The sequence below is a fragment of the Colossoma macropomum genome, unplaced genomic scaffold, assembly GCF_904425465.1.
Source record: "Colossoma macropomum unplaced genomic scaffold, Colossoma_macropomum, whole genome shotgun sequence".
NCBI classification, from domain to species: domain Eukaryota; kingdom Metazoa; phylum Chordata; class Actinopteri; order Characiformes; family Serrasalmidae; genus Colossoma; species Colossoma macropomum.
This window is the reverse complement of record NW_023494802.1, coordinates 37,820,965-37,839,913: the sequence shown is the minus strand read 5'-3', so window position 1 is coordinate 37,839,913 and position 18,949 is coordinate 37,820,965. Positions and strand designations below refer to the sequence as shown.

Sequence of the window (18,949 nt, the reverse complement as noted above, 5' to 3'; positions counted from 1 at the left end):
GGTAACCACTGGGATGAGTCCAAAAGATTAGTCCAAAATAACCGAGCTACAACCCTGGAGGATCAGGAGAGATTCTGTGTTGAGGGGCGTTCTCAGATTTCTTGCTCTGTGCTCTTCAGTCTTGTCGAGCGTTATAGTAGAAGACTCATTGCTGCCATGTTGGCAAATGGAGGTTGCACAAATGATTAAATGCAGAGGTAACAACTATAGTGACAATTTGGTTTGTTAAAAAAGTTACTTTAACTAAGTTTCTTTTAATTAAAAGTTGTATTTCTCTCATATTTTTTGTTTCCAAAGCTCCTCATGGAAGTGTTTAAAGATACCATCGCATACCTAGTTTATCCCTAATCATCGTTTCATTAAATTAATTAAATGAGGTGCTGCTGATGGAATCAAATCCAGATGATGGCTGGAGTGCAGCAGTGAGAATGCAGGAACCAAACCTGTGTTCCTGGAATACTGGTTCCGCTTTTTTTTTTGTAGAAAGACATAACAGGAAACCTGGACAGGAAATTGCATAGTATGTTAGTCTTGAAAATATTTGACCACATTCCCCTACATGACCATTAACTTCCCCTGGGTACCATACTTCCATGTTCATGTCTGAGGAGCACCACCCACTGCTTTTATAGAAAGTAGGAACACCTATAGGCCTGTTTTTCACATATTGATGGTGAAATCAGGCCTACAGGCCCAAAACAAATACTTAAGAGAGTTACCTGCATTTGTTGAAGCTGCAAAGCTGTTTTTGGTTGGTTTCAATGTCCCTGTTCCAGCTTATGTTCTACACCAAACTACACGTACATTCACTACAAGGTTACTCATCGATAAAAGAACAAAGCTGACAAAACCTTCACAAAATACTAGACTCAGTCTGGCATTAAAGCAGTGGTGCCAGGTATCAAACCTACTAGCCCATGACTGTACATGTGGATTACATGTATGAAAGTAGCTACTGAGCATAAACTAAGATCAGTTCAATTCATATTTATTCATATAGCATTTTTTCCTTTTCGGTTTCTTTTGTTCCAAAGCCACTCATAACTAAGGCAAGGAGATACAGTAGCAAGAGCATATTGAAGAAACCCTGAAAGGAACCAAAACTCAAAAGAGGAACGATGATACCAAAAATACAGAGACAATGAGAATTCTGAGAATTATGAAATATGAAGTGAAATTAGCTTAAACACTAAACAAAATCATTCAGGCCAACCAGTAAAAGCAAAAGACTTCCAAAGGCTGAGAATTAAATCTAGTGGTCTAGCAAATGAGTGTGGCTTTGAGAACATGTTAACACTTACATGGATAAATAAGTAATAGTGTAAAGCTGGCATATAATGTCTAGAGCAGATTAGGACTCAGGAATCAGTTTGAAAGTTAATGTAAAGTGACGGTGGACTGTTTGTTAGTGTCTTAGGGCATCCAGGTGAGGCCTTCCATCACAACTGGTTGTTACGTGTCAAGCAAGTGGCTCCATGGTGGTCAAGCTGACCTGGAGAACTGGTGGTGCAGCAAGATCGGCCTGGTTTCGGTTCCCTGACTGGGCTTCCAAAGTCCTTTCTGTGTGAAGTCAGCATGCTCTCCTCATGTCTGTGTGGGTTTCCTTTGGGTGCTCTGGTTTCCTCCCAAAGTCCAACAACATGCAGTCAGCCAACTGGACATGCTAAGCTGCCCCTAGATGTGAGTGCATATGTCTGTCTGTCTGTCTGCCCTGCAATGGACTGGTGACCTGTCCGGGGTGTTTCCTGCTTTCCGCCCAATGACCTCTGGGACAGGCTGGGATTTTTAGATTATTTTTATATATTGTTACATTTTTCACTGTGTTTCATGTTTTAATTTGGTGATTTTGTTTGAACACGTTACATGTGCCATACTTCCAGCACGTCCTGTGTTTTCTTTCTCTGTGAATAATCAGTAGTAGGGAGTCCAGATTGATCCTGATGACCTGAACAACTTCATCCTGGCATCACACACCTTCAATGCATTTTTTATTTCAAAGTAACTATTTTTTCTCCTCTGTATGTTTATTGTTTTTATTTTTAAAAAGCACTTTTAGTAGCAATAATAATAATAATAATGATAATAATAATAATATAATAATAATAATACTCAGTAGTGAATGTCAGGTGTATATCAGATGTAAATAGATGTAACTAAACAATGAAATGTAAATAAACCACTAATAGTTTCCACACTGTTTATTCAAGTTATTTGGGTTACAAATACGCAGCACAGCTGGTCTTGAAAGATAAAAAAAAATGTGAGAAAAAGAGCAGCGGAGAGTTTAGAGGAAGAGGATGGGGGACAGCAGAGGCCCCAACATGATGAGATGACTCAGCTTAACATTTAGCACTGTTACACAAGTTCCCCTCACAGCAGCTCACATCTCCAATGAGTCCAGCTTCCTTCATGCTCAATGCGTCCCCAGCACAAAGATCTTTGCTCCCACATCCTTTCATAGTCAGCTGAACACCACCAGAGTTAACTGTCAATGTAGAGAGAGAGACAGAGAGAGAAAGAGAGAGAGAGAGAGAGAGAGAGAGAGAGAGGCAGAAGTTAGCTCAGTGAATATGTTTAAGCAAAGGCAAAATCAGAAAAAAAATTAATTTCACTTTCTTAGTATTTCTTTTTTCAGTGCATTGGCCCTTTGTTTGTAACTGAATAATATAGAGTTACCAATCAAGCATGTCTTCTAACGTCATAAAAATGCCCAAAATGCATCATAATATTGTGCAAAAGTTTTAGTCACTCAAGAAAAATGTTGAAAACAATTTCAGCTTTTCCTCTAAAGCCACAAAACAGCAAAAACTGAGCAAAATAATTGTAGTCACCACTAAAAACAATGTGATCAGCTCAAATCTCAAATCATTGCTATCAGACGATTAATTAAGTAATGATTAAACTCTGAAAGGCCTAATTAGATGGTAATTGTAAATACTGTAAATAATACTTTTCCGAGGAGGAATGTTGTAAATGTTGAACCAAACACTGACACACAGGAAGTCACAATGAATTTGAATATTTGTTTATTTGTAGTGTTTTTTTTTTCTTAACAAATTATTATTTTTTGAAAGATATAGCATTTAATCTTTAAGCCTTTATTGCACAGTGTTGCCATATGGCAACAATTACTTTATCTCAATTTTAATAAAAAGCAGTAATATAAAATCAGTGTTTACCTATTTATTTGTGGAAAAAGGGTCTTTTACTTTAAAAGGACAAATAATTTATGACATGACATGACCAGGAATTCTTATTATGATACTATTACCATACTTTTCAAATTCCAATTGAAATTGTATAAATTTCCAATTTTTGTAAGTATAGGATCGTACATTCTACCCAGTATAAGTTGGATATGTTTGATCTTGTTTTCAATAAAATGATGTTTTAAGAGAAAATTTTGATTTTATGGTGCTGTGCTACGATTGCGCATTGTTGCCATATGGCAACAATTTACCAAATACCCCACTTATAGATTTTTTAAAAATATTTCCATTATTTAAGCAATTTTAAATAACAAAAACACATTACAACATTTTTATCATATTTAAGCAATAACTCATGCAATAGAGGGTTAATGTAGATGCCTGAGACTTGTGTAAACTACTGTATTCAGCCCATAACAGTCAGGGGTTTATAGTCACTTTAGTAATAAAATGTCTCAAACAGTTCTTTTTCATTCCACAAAATTATGTGTACAGATCAATCTAGATGTACAGATGAGTGAGCATTTTTCATGTTTTTATCACCTGCGGCAGTGATGCAACGGTCTTGATCTCCCTCACAGCTCACGGTCTCTGAACAGTCTTTATCAGTACAGGTGTAACACTTCTTCCCATTTGGACTCCCCTGTGGCAAAACTATACAGGTAAACAAGTGAAGAGAGTTTAAAAGGACTTTTCTGCAGTTGAAGGAACTTTATAGCCACATTCTTCATTCAGTATTCAAAGCTTTTGGTTTTACCTGGCACTTTTTGGCTGTTGCAGAGATCAGAGCTGCAGCATTCTGAGTTGACAGTCATTTTTATAAACCCCAGATTTAGGCTCCCAGTGACACACTGCTCTGCTTCTGCACAGCTCTTCGTATGCATCTCCTGTTTTTCACCATCTAGTGAACAAAACAGCGCATGATTAAGTGGAGAGATTTATGACTGATCTCATTCTTTTGCATTGAGTTCTTTCTTACCAACGTTCATGAAGATGGTTTTGCTGGCACACTGATCTGGACAGTCGGTCTGTGTCTCTTTGCAGGATTTGTACAGCTCTGGTATGCACTGATAACACTTCAGTGCCAGCGCTAGAGAACAGCGAGAGTCCGGCATGAAAAACAGACCCAATTAAAGAGAAAACGCCAGCTCACTGTTTTGTTATTGTCTCAAAACGTAGTTTTTTAGAAACATTTTTATCAGCAGTTCTACAAGGAGCAATCAAACATTCATTATTATACTCAAACTTTAACTTTTAAAAATTTGTACAAATATTGCAATAAGAATGCAAAATGCAAATATGAAATTGTCTGCATCTAAGATTTTCCATAGTATTCTGCAGGTCATGTTCCATACCTTTAGGGAAAAGCACACAGAGGAGTACCAGTGTTACATGCAGCCTCATTGTTGGTGGATGTGAGAAATATGAAAATTCTGTGAACATGCGATAAAAGCAGAACTGAGTGGGTTTTTAGAAGAGACTTTTTTTAGGACCTCAGAAGTCAAAGAGTCAGAGTTTTCCAGTCCTGGCTCCACCCACTCATCTGATCTTCCTGTTACAGCCATTATAGTCCTTATCCGTGTCATTATCTCCCTCAGTTCTGTTCACTGTGTACTCACAGCCTTGTGTTTCTGTTTAGTTTGTCAGGTATTAAACACTTTATAAGGCTCTGTTTTGTGAAAAATGAAGTGAACAGTGTTGCACACTTGACAGAAGGTTGGAACAACATTACTTGTTTAACAAAGAAAGCCAATGAAGTGTCAACACTGTTCAGTTTTGTAAATGTTTACTCTTCTTACATAAGAGCCAATTTCTCATTTGAGCTTGTGAAGTACAGCATGTGAAAACACTACTTAAGCCTAATGGTTTTTGAGGTGTGGGACACTGCAGACTGGAATTAAAATTTAATTTAATTAATCATGCCATGAAATGAAATGTAACTAACTGGATTTCTGTTTTCTCCACTTTCTCCACTTTTTTACAAAGGATCAGAGCAGCCTTCCAGATTTCCTGGGGACACATTTATTAAACATTCATATGCTGAGATGACTGTATTAAATTAATTGTATTGCAAATAGACTGCACAGTGAATTGCTTTATTGTTTACACTTTAAAAACTGGAACAGTGTGGAAGTTTTCTGAGTGATTGATGAAAAATATCGATTTTGTTCATGTAAAACGTTATTTTAGTTTGCTTTGGTTCAGTTAAAGTATTTATTAGAATTGATTAAAATGTCACGTGAAGTACATTGTTAGGTTGAACTGACTGAATTTTGTTTACAGTGTGTTTTATTTGTTGCTTATTAGCAGCAACTTAATAAACAATAAAAACATGTCTCATATTGTTAAACAGCTAATTTGTTTGCCCTTCTTGTGTATCTGGCAAATCAAGCCTTTGAGAAGAGAATGCACCTTTCAAGTCTGGGCTGATCTCCCAGAAAGACTCCAGAGATGAACGTGAAGGAAGAAAAAATATTATAATCTCAATAATATTTAACAATTTAATAAATAACAAATGTTTGTCTATTTTGTTAGTTAAAGTTCTTGGCGCAGGCCCCGTCATTGGCCCGAACGTCTAGACCATCGAGGTCCTGCCATATAGGGACGGTAGGGGTGGAGCCTACCCCCTGGGCAACTGGGCAGGGACCACCTCGTGGCGGTGGGGAGGAAGGAGGGAAACGAAGCAGCAAAGCAGACATGTAAGTCGAGTTATTTAAAGACAGGTGGAAGCTTGTGATTGGTCAGAGTAATGAGGGAAAGCAACTCGAAACTTGATGTGAAAGTTAGAGACCTGCAGTGAGTTAACCTATGCATAGACGTATGTATATGGGTAAGTACATCTATCAAAAGCTTTTAACCCGTTAAACAAAATAGCATCGAAACCTGAATGCATCGGAGTAAACACCGCCTTACTTGGAGTTGAGAAGGTGGACTTCAGTCCTTCCAGGAGCCCAGGGTGGATCTGGAGAAGTTCATGCCCTGCGGGTCTGTGATTGCAATTTGGAGTTGATATCTCTAGAAATTTGGTTTTCTTTTACTACGTTTTAGTTTAGAGTTACCCTGTGGTTTCCAGCAAGAGCTTTTTATTGCCCCATTGTGTAACCTTAGTGGCAGAAGGTTGATAACCTCCCACTGTGTCCGTGCCTGGTACCAGCATGACTTCCATTAGGCCATAAAATTTATGAACACCTTAATCCCATTTATGGCTTTTAGCTCAGACTTTGTGGAGCCAAAGCTGTTAAGTTTTGTGGTTGTGAGGAGGTTGATAAACAACGGACTTTGGCTCAACCAGATGGTGTCCACCACAGACATCAGGTACAGATGTTGGATGATCAGTTCTGAATCACTCCACATCATCCCAGAGATATTGGAGGGACCTCAATCACTCCAGAGAAAACAGGTCCACTGCTCCACAGCCCAATGCTGGGGGGCTTTATACCCCTCTAGCCCACACCTGGCATTGGGCATGGGTCTCATTCGCTTGGTCAGTGCTTTTCCACCACTGTCATGAGCTCAGAGGAACATTTAAACAATCAGTGTGAAACAATGATAAAATAACTAAAAAATATTTTTGACTTAATAAAATAAAAATTCCCATCTGGATTCCCATCAACCATAATTGGGGCAGTGCACTAACTGATACAGTCTAAATCAGCAGTTTAGCTTGATATGAATGTATGTAAGTGTTACAGGGTGCTGATGTACCACCATGATGTGAAGCCAAAAGATGAATCAGTGGATTTTGTCAATCTTTTTATAGTGTTACCATACTGAAAACATGAACATCTTCCTATGCTTTAATATTATATGTGCAGCCAACTTAAGTCATGTTATAAAAAAGCAAGAAAGGAAAACAAGAACACCAAATCCAAGATATGAGTACCCAAAGTTTCAACTCTTTGACAGCTCATTCTGATCCATACAAGATCACTGGCCACTGGTAATTCTTAACCATTTTGGTTCATGTTGTTAATGTTCACAACATATTGTAGTGTCAGCATAAAGTAAGACACAGTGGAGGCCATGATGCTGCTAAGAGAAGCGCTCTGTTTTTTTAACACACCAACAGAAAGGCACATACAAAGCTCTAAACTCACGGGGGAGGACCACTAGCCACACACTTCACCCCGATGAAGACCACCCTCACACACAAAACCCACAGAACTAAACCCACATCCCAACATAGAATGACAATATAAACACATACAACATACATTTAAATGACAAATAGTAACAAAAACAACAAAAATAATACCTGGTTTGGAGGGTGTGGATCTCACATGATCCTCCTGGCATGGCCATCAGCAAGACCACATCTTATAAGCTTCTAATTGCCAGCGTCAGGCTATAGAGGGTCACTACAATATACTACGTTTGGGCCAACAGAAAATGGAAATGACAGGAATTAATGAAACTGAAGTAGCTCCTAAGGATCTAATCCACTGAGTAAAGACACATTTACAACAAGTTATTTTAATGTCTGACATTCAAAAGCAGACCTCTAAAGGCCAGGATGAAATCTGCTGTGATATTTAATGACTATTCCAAATAAAGATTCAACATCCTGGCCATGTGTGGGTCACTGATTTAGACAGATCTCCTCCATTTGATCTGCTGGATGATCTTTACATGATGCTGTGGGATAATATTCAATACACAACATGCATTCAGTTTATAATATAATGCAGTTTATTTCACACAGCAAACTATTAATCTCTGAACCAAAGCAGAGTTTTAAAGATCTAATGATGGAGAAAAATGCAGGATGATAGAGAAATAAAATCTACACTGAAAATGAGTGAAATCTCACTCAAATAACATTTCTAATGTTGTAATGATATCAGGAGTCACTCTACGACACTTTAAACCAGTATTTCCACACAGACATGTTAGGATGGAATGATATAAACACATTATTTAAAATATACATGTAGTGACATATTCTTATGATCATAATTCAGACACTCACTACCTGTATAAATGTTCATTCTAAGCAGCATCAACTTTAACTGTGCTGTTCCACTGTTACTGACGTCTTCACTGGTAAGATCCTCAGAGGTTGAACAGACCGATTACAGAAATACGGTAAAACTCTCTCAGTGAAAGTGTGTGTTATAGTGAGCAGGTGTGTGTTGGTTAGAAGATCAGTGAAGGTCACTTTCCCCCTGTCCCAGTCCAGCTGCACTCTGACCCTCTGCAGCTTCTCTGTAGGTGTGAGGGAGTGAACTGACTGTCCTGGACAGCGTATCTGGTATTCACCAAAAACATAATACAGCCTCCACGCTGAACCCCAGACAGAGTTTCCTTGTCTTGTTCCAGACTCTGTTATCACACCCAGTGACCAGTTATCACTCTCTCCAACCTGGACGTCCCAGCAGTGAATCCCTGAGTTAAAACCCTCAGAACCCAGAACACACCAGGTCTTTTCAAATCTCTCTGGATTATCAGGAAGTGTTGATCTCTGTTTCCTGTTTTCTACAGCAGTGAGATCATCGGACAGGTGGAGGTCTGGATGTGCAGTGTTGGGGTCCAGAGTAACAGAGGCTGAGGAGAGAGAACACAATGAAACATCATGTTTTTCCCTCATTTCTGTAAATGTTTTATCTCTACAGACTATTTTCTTTACTTTGAGTAAAACAGCTTTTGTGAGTTCAGACCATGCCTGCAATATGTGGTGGTAGTAAGAGGAAAGACTGATTTGAGGGAGGGTGGAGAACTCTGAGAACTTTGGCTGGAGTTCTGGGCAGCTTCTGCATGTAGCTAGAACGCCAGACCCCCACGTCATAGCTGATGTAAGACTGAGGAATAGGGAAGAGATGGGGTGGCAGTGGGAATTGTGAACACTTTGTCACAGGAGAAGAAGGTGAGGATGTGAATTTATAGGGTGTTAGACTGGAAGAAGGAGGGGTTTCTGGCATGTTCCTTCCCCAAACTTCAGTTATAACATGTATAACTACATTTAGAGGTTGATTCCAGAATACAGATAACTGTAATCCTGGACTAAATGTTGATGTTCAGTTCAGTGCAGCACTAAAGTGTATTTTCAGTAGTGAATGGTCATTATAGTCCAGTGACAGATCTAATCTGAGGGCAGCATTTCTGTAGTGATTCACTCATAGAGCCATATATCCATTAACATTTTCATATACACTTTCATACTGAAGGATGCTGTTTTTAATATATACTTTCTTTTAAATACAAAACTATTACATATAAAAACAAAAATATTACATATGAATACAAATTTAATCCATATGACTGAATTCCTGGGATTTATTGCCTTAGAGTCTTTTTGTGGTCAGTTGATATAATTTTTTCATCATTGGATAATAGTAATATATATGAAAATTCTTAAGTAAAAATGCAAACTTAGACCTTTGGAGTAAAAAGTGGAGCCTCTCTCATTTGATTTATACAAAATAAATAAATAATAAACAAAAATATACATGATGGTAAAAATGCTCTTTCTTGTTTAAATTGTAATTATTGTTATTGAAATAATAATAATAATAATAATAATAATAATAATAAAAGTAAAATGAACATTGGTTATTATGCAATTAATACAATCACAATAACAACTTAATAAATCAACAAAATTGATATCAAATAGAAAGTGTTTCTATTTGATCATTAAGATATGAATTAATAAATGCCTCCATTTTTAATAAAAAAGTGGTTTTAGTGTTGTACTTCGATTAATAACACAATTGCAAAGACTAGAAAAGATTTGACATAAAATTACGCTTAAATATAAAAAGAAAATAATAATAATACTAATTACATCTAAAACACCATTAACCCATTAACTTTTTAGTGTGATTTATTTGAGTGTGTGTAAACATTGATTTTTCTTCCTTTCACTGGAGTATATTTTTTATCTCCATACTTCACATTTTAGATTTCTCACAGTACAGTATTCATACTTTCACTTAAGTACAGTTTCAGTGTCCTTTTTACACCCTGAATAAAGAGAACATGATAACATGTTACTAATAGTTTATAAACAGTGTGTCATTACTGCAGAAGCAGACTGTGTGTGAGAGATCAACCCTAAGAGAAACAGAACTTACTGTACTGGAGAATCTCCTGCATGTTCTCCCACACTCTGAACTTCAGGTTGGAAAGGTGTTTCACTACATTGATCAGAGCTCCTGATGTCTTCTCTGGATCCTTTGGTGTGAGCTGAGCTCTGAAAATAGAAGACTGTGTGAAATATATCACTGTAGAAACTTTACAGCCTGTAATTTATTTGACTAAATATCAATATTTTATGACATTTATTGTCTCGAGTCAATAATTCTGTTGTTTCTGTTAAATAAATATTTCTGCTACTGTTCTCATCACTACAACATTAACACACAATCCTTATTCACCTACATTACATTATAATACACTCATATTTACAATAAATACAATATACTGTAGATTTAAATGTAATAATGACTTTAACATTAGATAAAATGTGTGATCTGACATTTACTCACTGTTTCTCTGTAGACTTGAAGTTCTGAGAGGGAAACAAAAAGAACATTGTAGTTAAAAGTGAAGAGACTTTTCAGGTGTTTTTCATATGAAACACACAAGTGTAGTAAACACAGAGTGTTGAAACTCCCTTCTTCTTTCAGAGGAGGTTATAGTTGAGCAGGCTGTACCATTTTTTATACATTACCCAGAAAGTACTGGAAACCTATTCAGAAAAAAATGTCAATTAGTTGGCACTCAAAGCTCACAGCAACATGGAGGTTCTACACTAGTGATGGACATTCCGGCTCTAAAGTCACATCACTTGGTTCAGCTGACCAATAAGTGCTCCCACACGGCTCTTTATTTATTAGCATTGCTTTTTTTCTTATCTGTTTGTTTATTGTTTTTTTGTTTGTTTGTTTGTTTGTTTGTTTGTTTTGGTACATTGAGAGGCGGGGATCATAAACTAGACCGACAAGCAAAATGCAAACAAATCCATCAACCAGTCATCAACAAACAAATGCAGGTGAAGATCTAATGAGGCTCACTTGGAAACACAGCTAAGAATTACAGGAGAACCACCAACAACAGAACCAGAGCCAAACTAACACAACAAGCAGCAGGTTTGTGGATGATGAGGCGGCAGAGCCGGAATGTTCAGAGGATCCAGGAGAGGCTCCACTGATGATCAGATACAGAGTCAGAAGATCTGCTCATTCCTTTTGTCTTAATGGACAATATAAATAAATATCATTGCTTAATTGTATAATTGTGTTAATATATTAGCAATATGCTAACAGACAAGCTAGTCTCCAGTTAATGACTCAGTTTGCCAAGTGTGTTATCACAGTGTGTGTTTACAGCGCCCTCTGTTGGAATCTTTACTGTAGTACCAAATTCACCTTAAGCTTTATATCTCAGCACCGATTATTAATATAATTAGTAAAAGAAATCTCACTATATTATCCAGATTGTTTAATTAACACTGAGTCCTGTACACTGTAAAAAATAGCTCATCAGATCAACCTAAAAAAATTACTTGTGGTAACAAGTAAATTAACTAGTTTTATTCAACCTAAAAAAATACTTTGAATGAACATTTTTTTTCAATTAAAGCAATTTTTTGAGTTAAATAAAACTAGATCAATTTCTTGCTACTACATGAAGAATTTTTTTGGGGTTGATCTGATGAGCCATTTTTTGCAGTCTATAAATTATTAATTTGAGCAAACAGCATGTTATGTACCCAAGAGTTATGTTTGTTTTCTGATTAAAGAAACCACACACACCTCTACATACCCTAAACACATATTCAAAGCCTGTTTCTGTTTGCAGAGCATCTTGTGGAGAAGACGGTTAAAGCTTCCTATTGAATCAACCTGTGACCAGCCATCATCTACCCTTCTGAAAAGGGAGATTTCAGTTGGCTGCTGATCATCCAGACAGAAGAGTTTGAGTTTCTCGTTGTGCAGAATGCAGAGCACCTCAGACCCTGCTGAAGACCTCTGACTCCTGCTCTCTAGAAAAGACTCACAAAGGTTCTTCAGTACAAGATTTCAGGGAGGCTCATGTTCAGAAGATCTTCTTCTACAAACTGGACATTCTTGAGACACTTTATTTTCCCAAAACCTTACTCACATTTGCTTTTCTTATTGGTATGGAAAGGAATTGATATTTATCAGAAGGGCAAGGAGAAAAGAAATAGTATTTTTAAGTGAGAAATAGAGACTAACAGAAAGAAAGCAGCAAACAAAGAAGAGTTACATACCTGCAAAAACAGAATGTCCTCAGCTTTCATTTGTTTCTGTATGTTTCTGATTTTGTCTGAAAGAGCTGATATTTCTCCATTCATTTCCTCAATCTTCCTCCTCATCATCTGACTCTTCTGCTCCTCTTCCTCCTTCAGTGCAGCTATCCTTGCTGCTTCTTCATCTCTTAGAAACTGGTGAAGCTTCTCAAACTCCTCCTTTATCTGCCTCTCTGTGTGCTGGGCCTGCGTCTGGAATGAGAGATGATTAGGAAACACAAACTCTAACAGATGATCTACAAGCATTTACCACCTACAGGAGAAGTGGACACTCATCAGAAACATGACCTCAGCAAACATGTTTCACAATCCAAGATGATGTTTCACCTTAATGTGAGCTGCTGTTTGGTCACAGGCATGTTTAGCTTTCTGTAAGACTTTCAGGTTCTTCTGTAGAGGCTCCAAAGCAGACTTGAGTTTATTCTGCAATTAAACAGCAGTTCAGCTTTATACATTGTGAACAGTTAAAAATGTTTCAACATAACACATAAATGTGGTTTCAGAGTGGACAACTGCTCAAAGGTTTTATAGCTCAGTTAATAAAACAACAGGCCATTTTTATGACCTAATTATTCTGGGTTTATAATTCACCCATATTTTCTGCCCTTTGCCCTGAAACCACACCTGCTGACCTCACCTTTAACAGACATAACAAGTTAATCAGTTACTCTGTAACTGAAAAAGAGTTTATACATTTTGTTTGTCATATTTTAGACCGAGGTCATACCTTAAAGTCAGTCACAGCTTCATCTGTTGGGCTGAGTTCATGATTTTTGTGGTTCTTTGAAGTCTGACACACCACACACACAGGCTGCTGATCATCCAGACAGAAGAGTTTGAGTTCCTCGTTGTGCAGACTGCAGAGCCCCTCAGACCCTGCTGAAGATCTCTGACTCCTGCTCTCTAGAAAAGACTCACAAAGGTTCTTCAGTACAAGATTACTGAGAGGATCTTTTTTAGAGGATCCTCTTCTACAAACTGGACATTCTCGACACCCTTAGTTTCCCAGAACATCTGCAGACAGGTTTTACACACACTGTGGCTGCATGACAGAATGACAGGATCGTTGAAAATGTCACGGCACACAGGGCATAAAAGATCGTCCTCTGGTAGAGCGCTTTTAGATGCCATTTTGTCTTCAACAGCTGCTGGTCTCTTTTTCTAATGGTTTCTCTTGTCCAGAAGCCTCTTCCACTTTATTTGATTTCTGTACTGAACACAGCAGGAGTGTTCAGAATCACTCGCTGTAGTCCTTCATCTCACTGTCTTCAGACCTCTTCAGAAAGATGGTTTAATAAAGCCTGAATCGTTAGATAAGAGCTTTTATCAGTGTCTCTCGATCAGGGTGAGATAGAAAGAGTAGAGAGAGGATCAGCAGAGGGACAGTGTGAGGTTCAGTTTCCTCCAGCAGGTAGTCTGTATAGGAGAGGAGGAGCTTTGAAAGGGAGGAGCTAGACAGGTGTAGAATTTTCATTTTTTGTTGACTGACTGTTCCTGTAACTCAATCTTGGGCGTTGGCTGCTCATGTAAAGATCCGGGGCTCATCTCAGTTCACTGTAAGGTTGTTTTTCCCTCCCACAGATTATTTCAACAGATTATTCTTAAATCTCTCTCCTCAATTCCTCTCCATCCACTTCAGCTGCTGTGGCCAAAGCAACAAATGGAATACTTATTAAGGGGATAATATCATGGGTCTATACACACATACATAAGCACAGATGTAATCTATGTACATACATACACAATTAAATAAATAATATATTTACATGAGATTAGTGTACAGTACTGTTTCATTTCATTTATTTCTCTGTATGTAAAACATCTATAAACACATTTAGCAAACAGTTTAACACATTCTGGTATCTCTCTCAAACAAATGTGTAATATACATGCAGGTTTAATCATAATCATTTCTAACACCACAGTGCAACCTAAATTCTGAAAATGGCTTATTTCTTTCTGAAGATCTTGAAAAATGTCTTCTAAATAATTTGGGGAATTTGGGGAAGGTCTACAAATTTTACATAAATAGATATCTCTGTCATTTTCTAATATGTTTATGTTAATTATGATCCATAAATGTTTTTTGATTGGCGTTATAAATGATCTTGTCACACATCCCTCTGACCCTGCTTTCATTAAGGACTCGATCTCCCAGAACCCCCTGTGAGATCACATGACTGGCACATCTCACTCCTTTGTGGACTCAATCTTCCAGGTCTTCCTGGGAGATCACATGACAGTCTCGCCACCAGCGCCAACCAATCACCGTTCTTCTTTGCCTGACTACTGTGTGTGATACATATCTGATTATTTTGACCTGTTGATTTAGTATATAATCCCAGGCTATTAGCTTAGTTCTTTGCGAGATGCATCTTTCCATAGAGCTAGTGAGTGTTATTTCTTGTATTGTTCTACCTGTTTCCTGTGTTTTTGGACTCTGCCTGTTTGTCTTTGCCCTTCTGAATTGTTTGTTTGGTTTATCTCTTTTATATTCATTTGTTTTTGTTTTTTTTCTGAGTTTGACCTTGGCCTGTTTTTCTAATCCGTCTCTCCTGAACCCCAGTAAAGTCTATTTAACTGCACACGTCTGACCAGCCTGGTTGCTTTATAGATCTGTGTTTTTCTTTATACCACACAAGTAAACCACCAGAGTTTCTACCAGTTTGGATATATATATATATATGCTTTGTAGGAGGTACCATGATTACATGGAACCAGGTTCCACGTAATGGTTTGGACAGAAAGAGTTGGTGTGGTTATCCCTTGTTTCATGTAGGATAAATTAATTGCTATTGTATACACTGTTTACAAAATCTGCATTAGTCGACCAAAACCAAAGGTTGATATGAAGAATGAATCTTGAATATTCCAACCATTAATTGCAAAGCAAGCCATTATCAATCAATTACATGTATTTCACAAAGAGATAACTAATTTATAACTGTAACTTCTGGTCCTTGTCTTTCATTGGTTCTGTGTCTGTCTGCCTTTTGTTTACCTTCCCTCATGTGTCTTGCCATGTGCTTTTGTTGTTGTTTTGGTCTGTGTTCCCTCCCCTGTCCTCCCTCTGTGTCATCTGGATCACCAGCATGTAGTTCATAGCCCCACCCTCTCATTACTCCCAGATGTTTCTTGGTCATGTGCTTTGTGTTTGTTCATGGGGAAGACGTGATAGGAAGGACAGAAGAAGAAAATTAAAATGAAAAATATGTTATATAAATGCATGTGTCTTTTTGCAGTAGGATTATTATAATGGATTATTATCATAATGGATTATTATCACTGTAATGATGATCCTGATCAGAGCTCTGTTAAAGAGAAGGGGCAAGGCGTCTTCCTTTCTAATTTCACTATGCAAACTAAAAAGAATATACTTACTATTACTGAACAACAGATGTTAAATTTGGATAATAAAGACTGAGTGAAGTGAATGCAGAATGAAGAAAGATCAGAGTGACAGGATGAGATTCACTTCCTCCAGCAGATAGAGGAGGTGAAGCTTTGAAAAAGTAAGTCAGGTGATCTATTCTATCTGTGCTTTCTACACTAGATGGCAGCAGTTCATTACCAACCTGAAACAAGGAGCTCTCAAATTAGAGCTCTTAAATTATAATTCAATAAAAAATGTTGTGTTAAATATTCATATATATTCAAACATTTCCTCATTCTAAATGCACAAAACAGGAGATTCATAATACTAAATAGATACAGAATACAAAATACATAACACATACCATTTTTGGATAACATTGAAACAATATTTGTGAAACCCCATTAGTGTCCGTGGTTGTTATCACGGCTGAACATAAACAATTCTCAAAACACTAGTAATATTTGTAGTTCTGTGAGTTTTATCTTTTGTCTAAATTTAACATTTTTTAAACAAAATTTATTACACTTCAGTTGCAATGTGTTTATCTTCAAATGTCTAACAAATTGTCAAACAGAACAGTTAAGTGTAAACGAGTGTTGTTGTAAACAATCTGTTTGTTCATTTGAGAGCAGGGACACTGTGTCCTGAATTGTGTTGAAGAAACTAAGAAAATCTGTGAAAGGACTAATGAAAATCTAGACCTTTGTTTATCATGTCATTCAGTTAATAGTTAACAAATAGTTTAAACAGATAGAAGACATAAAATAGCATCTCACTACATTATGTGCTAAAGTGTTATTATAATGTTGAATAAAGATTGTATTATATTATCAGCAGCTTATTACATTATGAGTTAGTATAACATTTGTGTTATTACACTGTGTGTGTTGGTCAGTCTGTCTCTGGGTGTGTTTGGGTCACAGCTTTAGACAGATCTCCTCCATTTGATCTGCTGGATGATCTTTACATGATGCTGTGGGACAATATTCAATACACAACATGCATTCAGTTTATAATATAATGCAGTTTATTTCACACAGTAAACTATTAATCTCTGAACCAAAGCAGAGTTTTAAAGATCTAATGATGGAGAAAAATGCAGGATGATAGAGAAATAAAATCTACACTGAAAATGAGTGAAATCTCACTCAAATAACGTTTCTAATGTTGTAATGATATCAGGAGTCACTCTATGACACTTTAAACCAGCATTTTATTTCCACACAGACATGTTAGGATGGAATGATATAAACACATTATTTAAAATATACATGTAGTGACATATTCTTATGATCATAATTCAGACACTCACTACCTGTATAAATGTTCATTCTAAGCAGCATCAACTTTAACTGTGCTGTTCCACTGTTACTGACGTCTTCACTGGTAAGATCCTCAGAGGATGGACAGAGGTGTTCCGAAAAAGTGGTAAAACTCTCTCAGTGAAAGTGTGTGTTATAGTGTGCAGGTGTTTGTTGGTTAGAAGATCAGTGAAGGTCACTTTCCCCCTGTCCCAGTCCAGCTGCACTCTGACCCTCTGCAGCTTCTCTTCAGGTCTGAGGGAGTGAACTGACTGTCCTGGGCAGAGTATAGAGTATTCACCAGAACTATTATACAGCCTCCACACTGAATCCCAGAAATAGTCTCCTTTTCTTGTTGCAGACAAGAAGTGACCAGTTATCACTGTCTTCAACCTGGACATCCCAGCAGTGTGTCCCTGAGTTAAAACCCTCAGAACCCAGAACACACCAGTACTCATCAAATCTCTCTGGATTATCAGGAAGTGATGATCTCTGTTTCCTGTATTCCACAGCAGCAAGCTCATCAGACAGGTGGAGAGCCCTGGCTCCACAAAGTCTGGGTTAGGGCCATAAACACTGCCTTAGGGACACTCACAATTTCTGAGGTTTACAGCTAATGTCAAGGACCAATCTTGACCTTCCCTCCAAACAATGAAGCAATAAAACTAGTGACAAAACTTCCTGGAGTCCAGCTGCATGGCTCACCAAAAACTCTCTAAGCAACAGAAAATCAATTTGTATATCAACTCCAAATCGCAAATCACTCATCAGGGTTCGTTTCAAGGAGACTGAAGACATCAAGAATGAGATTGGTACAAGACTCTATCACTAAGTTATCCATTTCTGGATTTTATTGATATTTCAGACATCAATCCATAGCACCACCAAGTAGTGAGAGTGAGGCATACCACACAGTCACAAAATCTTTTCCCCATGGTAAAGAAAAAAACTCATATTTACATTGCATGCATAATATTCAACATTTTATATTGTTTGTAAATGATACTGCCTGTATGTTATGTAGTCAGTTCTGTAAAATATGTATCTTTTCTATTCTTAGACACTAGGAATACACAATGTATCACTTTGCTAATTTACTGATGTAGCCATGTGATTGTAGTTTAAAACACTGAGAGTATGTAATCTGAATATGTATTCATTTTTTTTTCGGTTTGTTTGTTCTGTTTGTTTAGTTAATGATCATATTGTGGATCAATCTACCTAATACCAAGAGATTACCTACAATGTTGCTTCTGTAGCGGGACAAGGCCTCAAAAGCACCTAATGTCCCACTTACCGTAAGACACGGGTATTTTAATTCAATTCAAGTGAGGGCTTGACCATGATCCAGGGAACAGAACAAAATTGAAGTTGTTCATATGCACACCGTGACAGAGATGACTGTAATAAAGGGTTATTTATTGATAGAGGTATATAAACGCAAAGCAATCGATTATAAAGGTTTATAGGTACTAAATATTGGATTACTAGTTATGGAAAAAAAACAGAGATATTGAAAATACTGAACAAAAGTACTAAGATTAACTGATTTTCCAAATTATGTGGCTTTTGAGCAGCAAGCAGAACAACCCTAACACTAGTGTAAAGCTGGCCTAAGTGTCAATAAAGAAAAGCAAAATCACAGTGAGACTGAGACCACAAAAGGGCAGTGTGAGTGAATCTACGACCTGGATGCCTCAGAGCTGCGGTGATGTGCGTGGCTGGCATGGGCTGGAGCAGGGTCCGCAGGTCAAAGGTCAAAGCTGCTGGACGCCTCAGAGCCGTGTTG

The 18,949-nt window shown here is 37.4% G+C and overlaps 1 protein-coding gene and 1 pseudogene across 1 annotated transcript; both read right to left on the bottom strand.

Annotated features, from left to right (window-relative positions):
* Positions 1 to 2,183: 2,183 nt before the first annotated feature.
* Positions 2,184 to 6,997, bottom strand: LOC118823049 (urokinase plasminogen activator surface receptor-like). The gene is made up of 5 exons (XM_036592427.1): positions 4,565 to 6,997; positions 4,189 to 4,299; positions 3,967 to 4,110; positions 3,753 to 3,863; positions 2,184 to 2,485 (listed from the first exon to the last, which is right to left on the bottom strand). The coding sequence occupies exons 1-5, from the start codon at positions 4,650 to 4,652 to the stop codon at positions 2,340 to 2,342; spliced, it is 600 nt and encodes a 199-aa protein (XP_036448320.1). The 5' UTR covers positions 4,653 to 6,997; the 3' UTR covers positions 2,184 to 2,339.
* A 934-nt stretch (positions 6,998 to 7,931) lies between these two features.
* LOC118823025 lies at positions 7,932 to 13,898 on the bottom strand (annotated as a pseudogene).
* Positions 13,899 to 18,949: the final 5,051 nt, after the last annotated feature.

Coding starts and splice junctions, on each gene's coding strand:
- LOC118823049 (XM_036592427.1), bottom strand. CDS start 4,652: ATGTTCACAGAATTTTCATATTTCTCACATCCACCAACAATGAGGCTG. Junction 3,864..3,966: donor CAACAGCCAAAAAGTGCCAG/GTAAAACCAAAA, acceptor TTACCTGTATAG/TTTTGCCACAGGGGAGTCCA. Junction 2,486..3,752: donor CCGTTGCATCACTGCCGCAG/GTGATAAAAACA, acceptor CTACATTGACAG/TTAACTCTGGTGGTGTTCAG.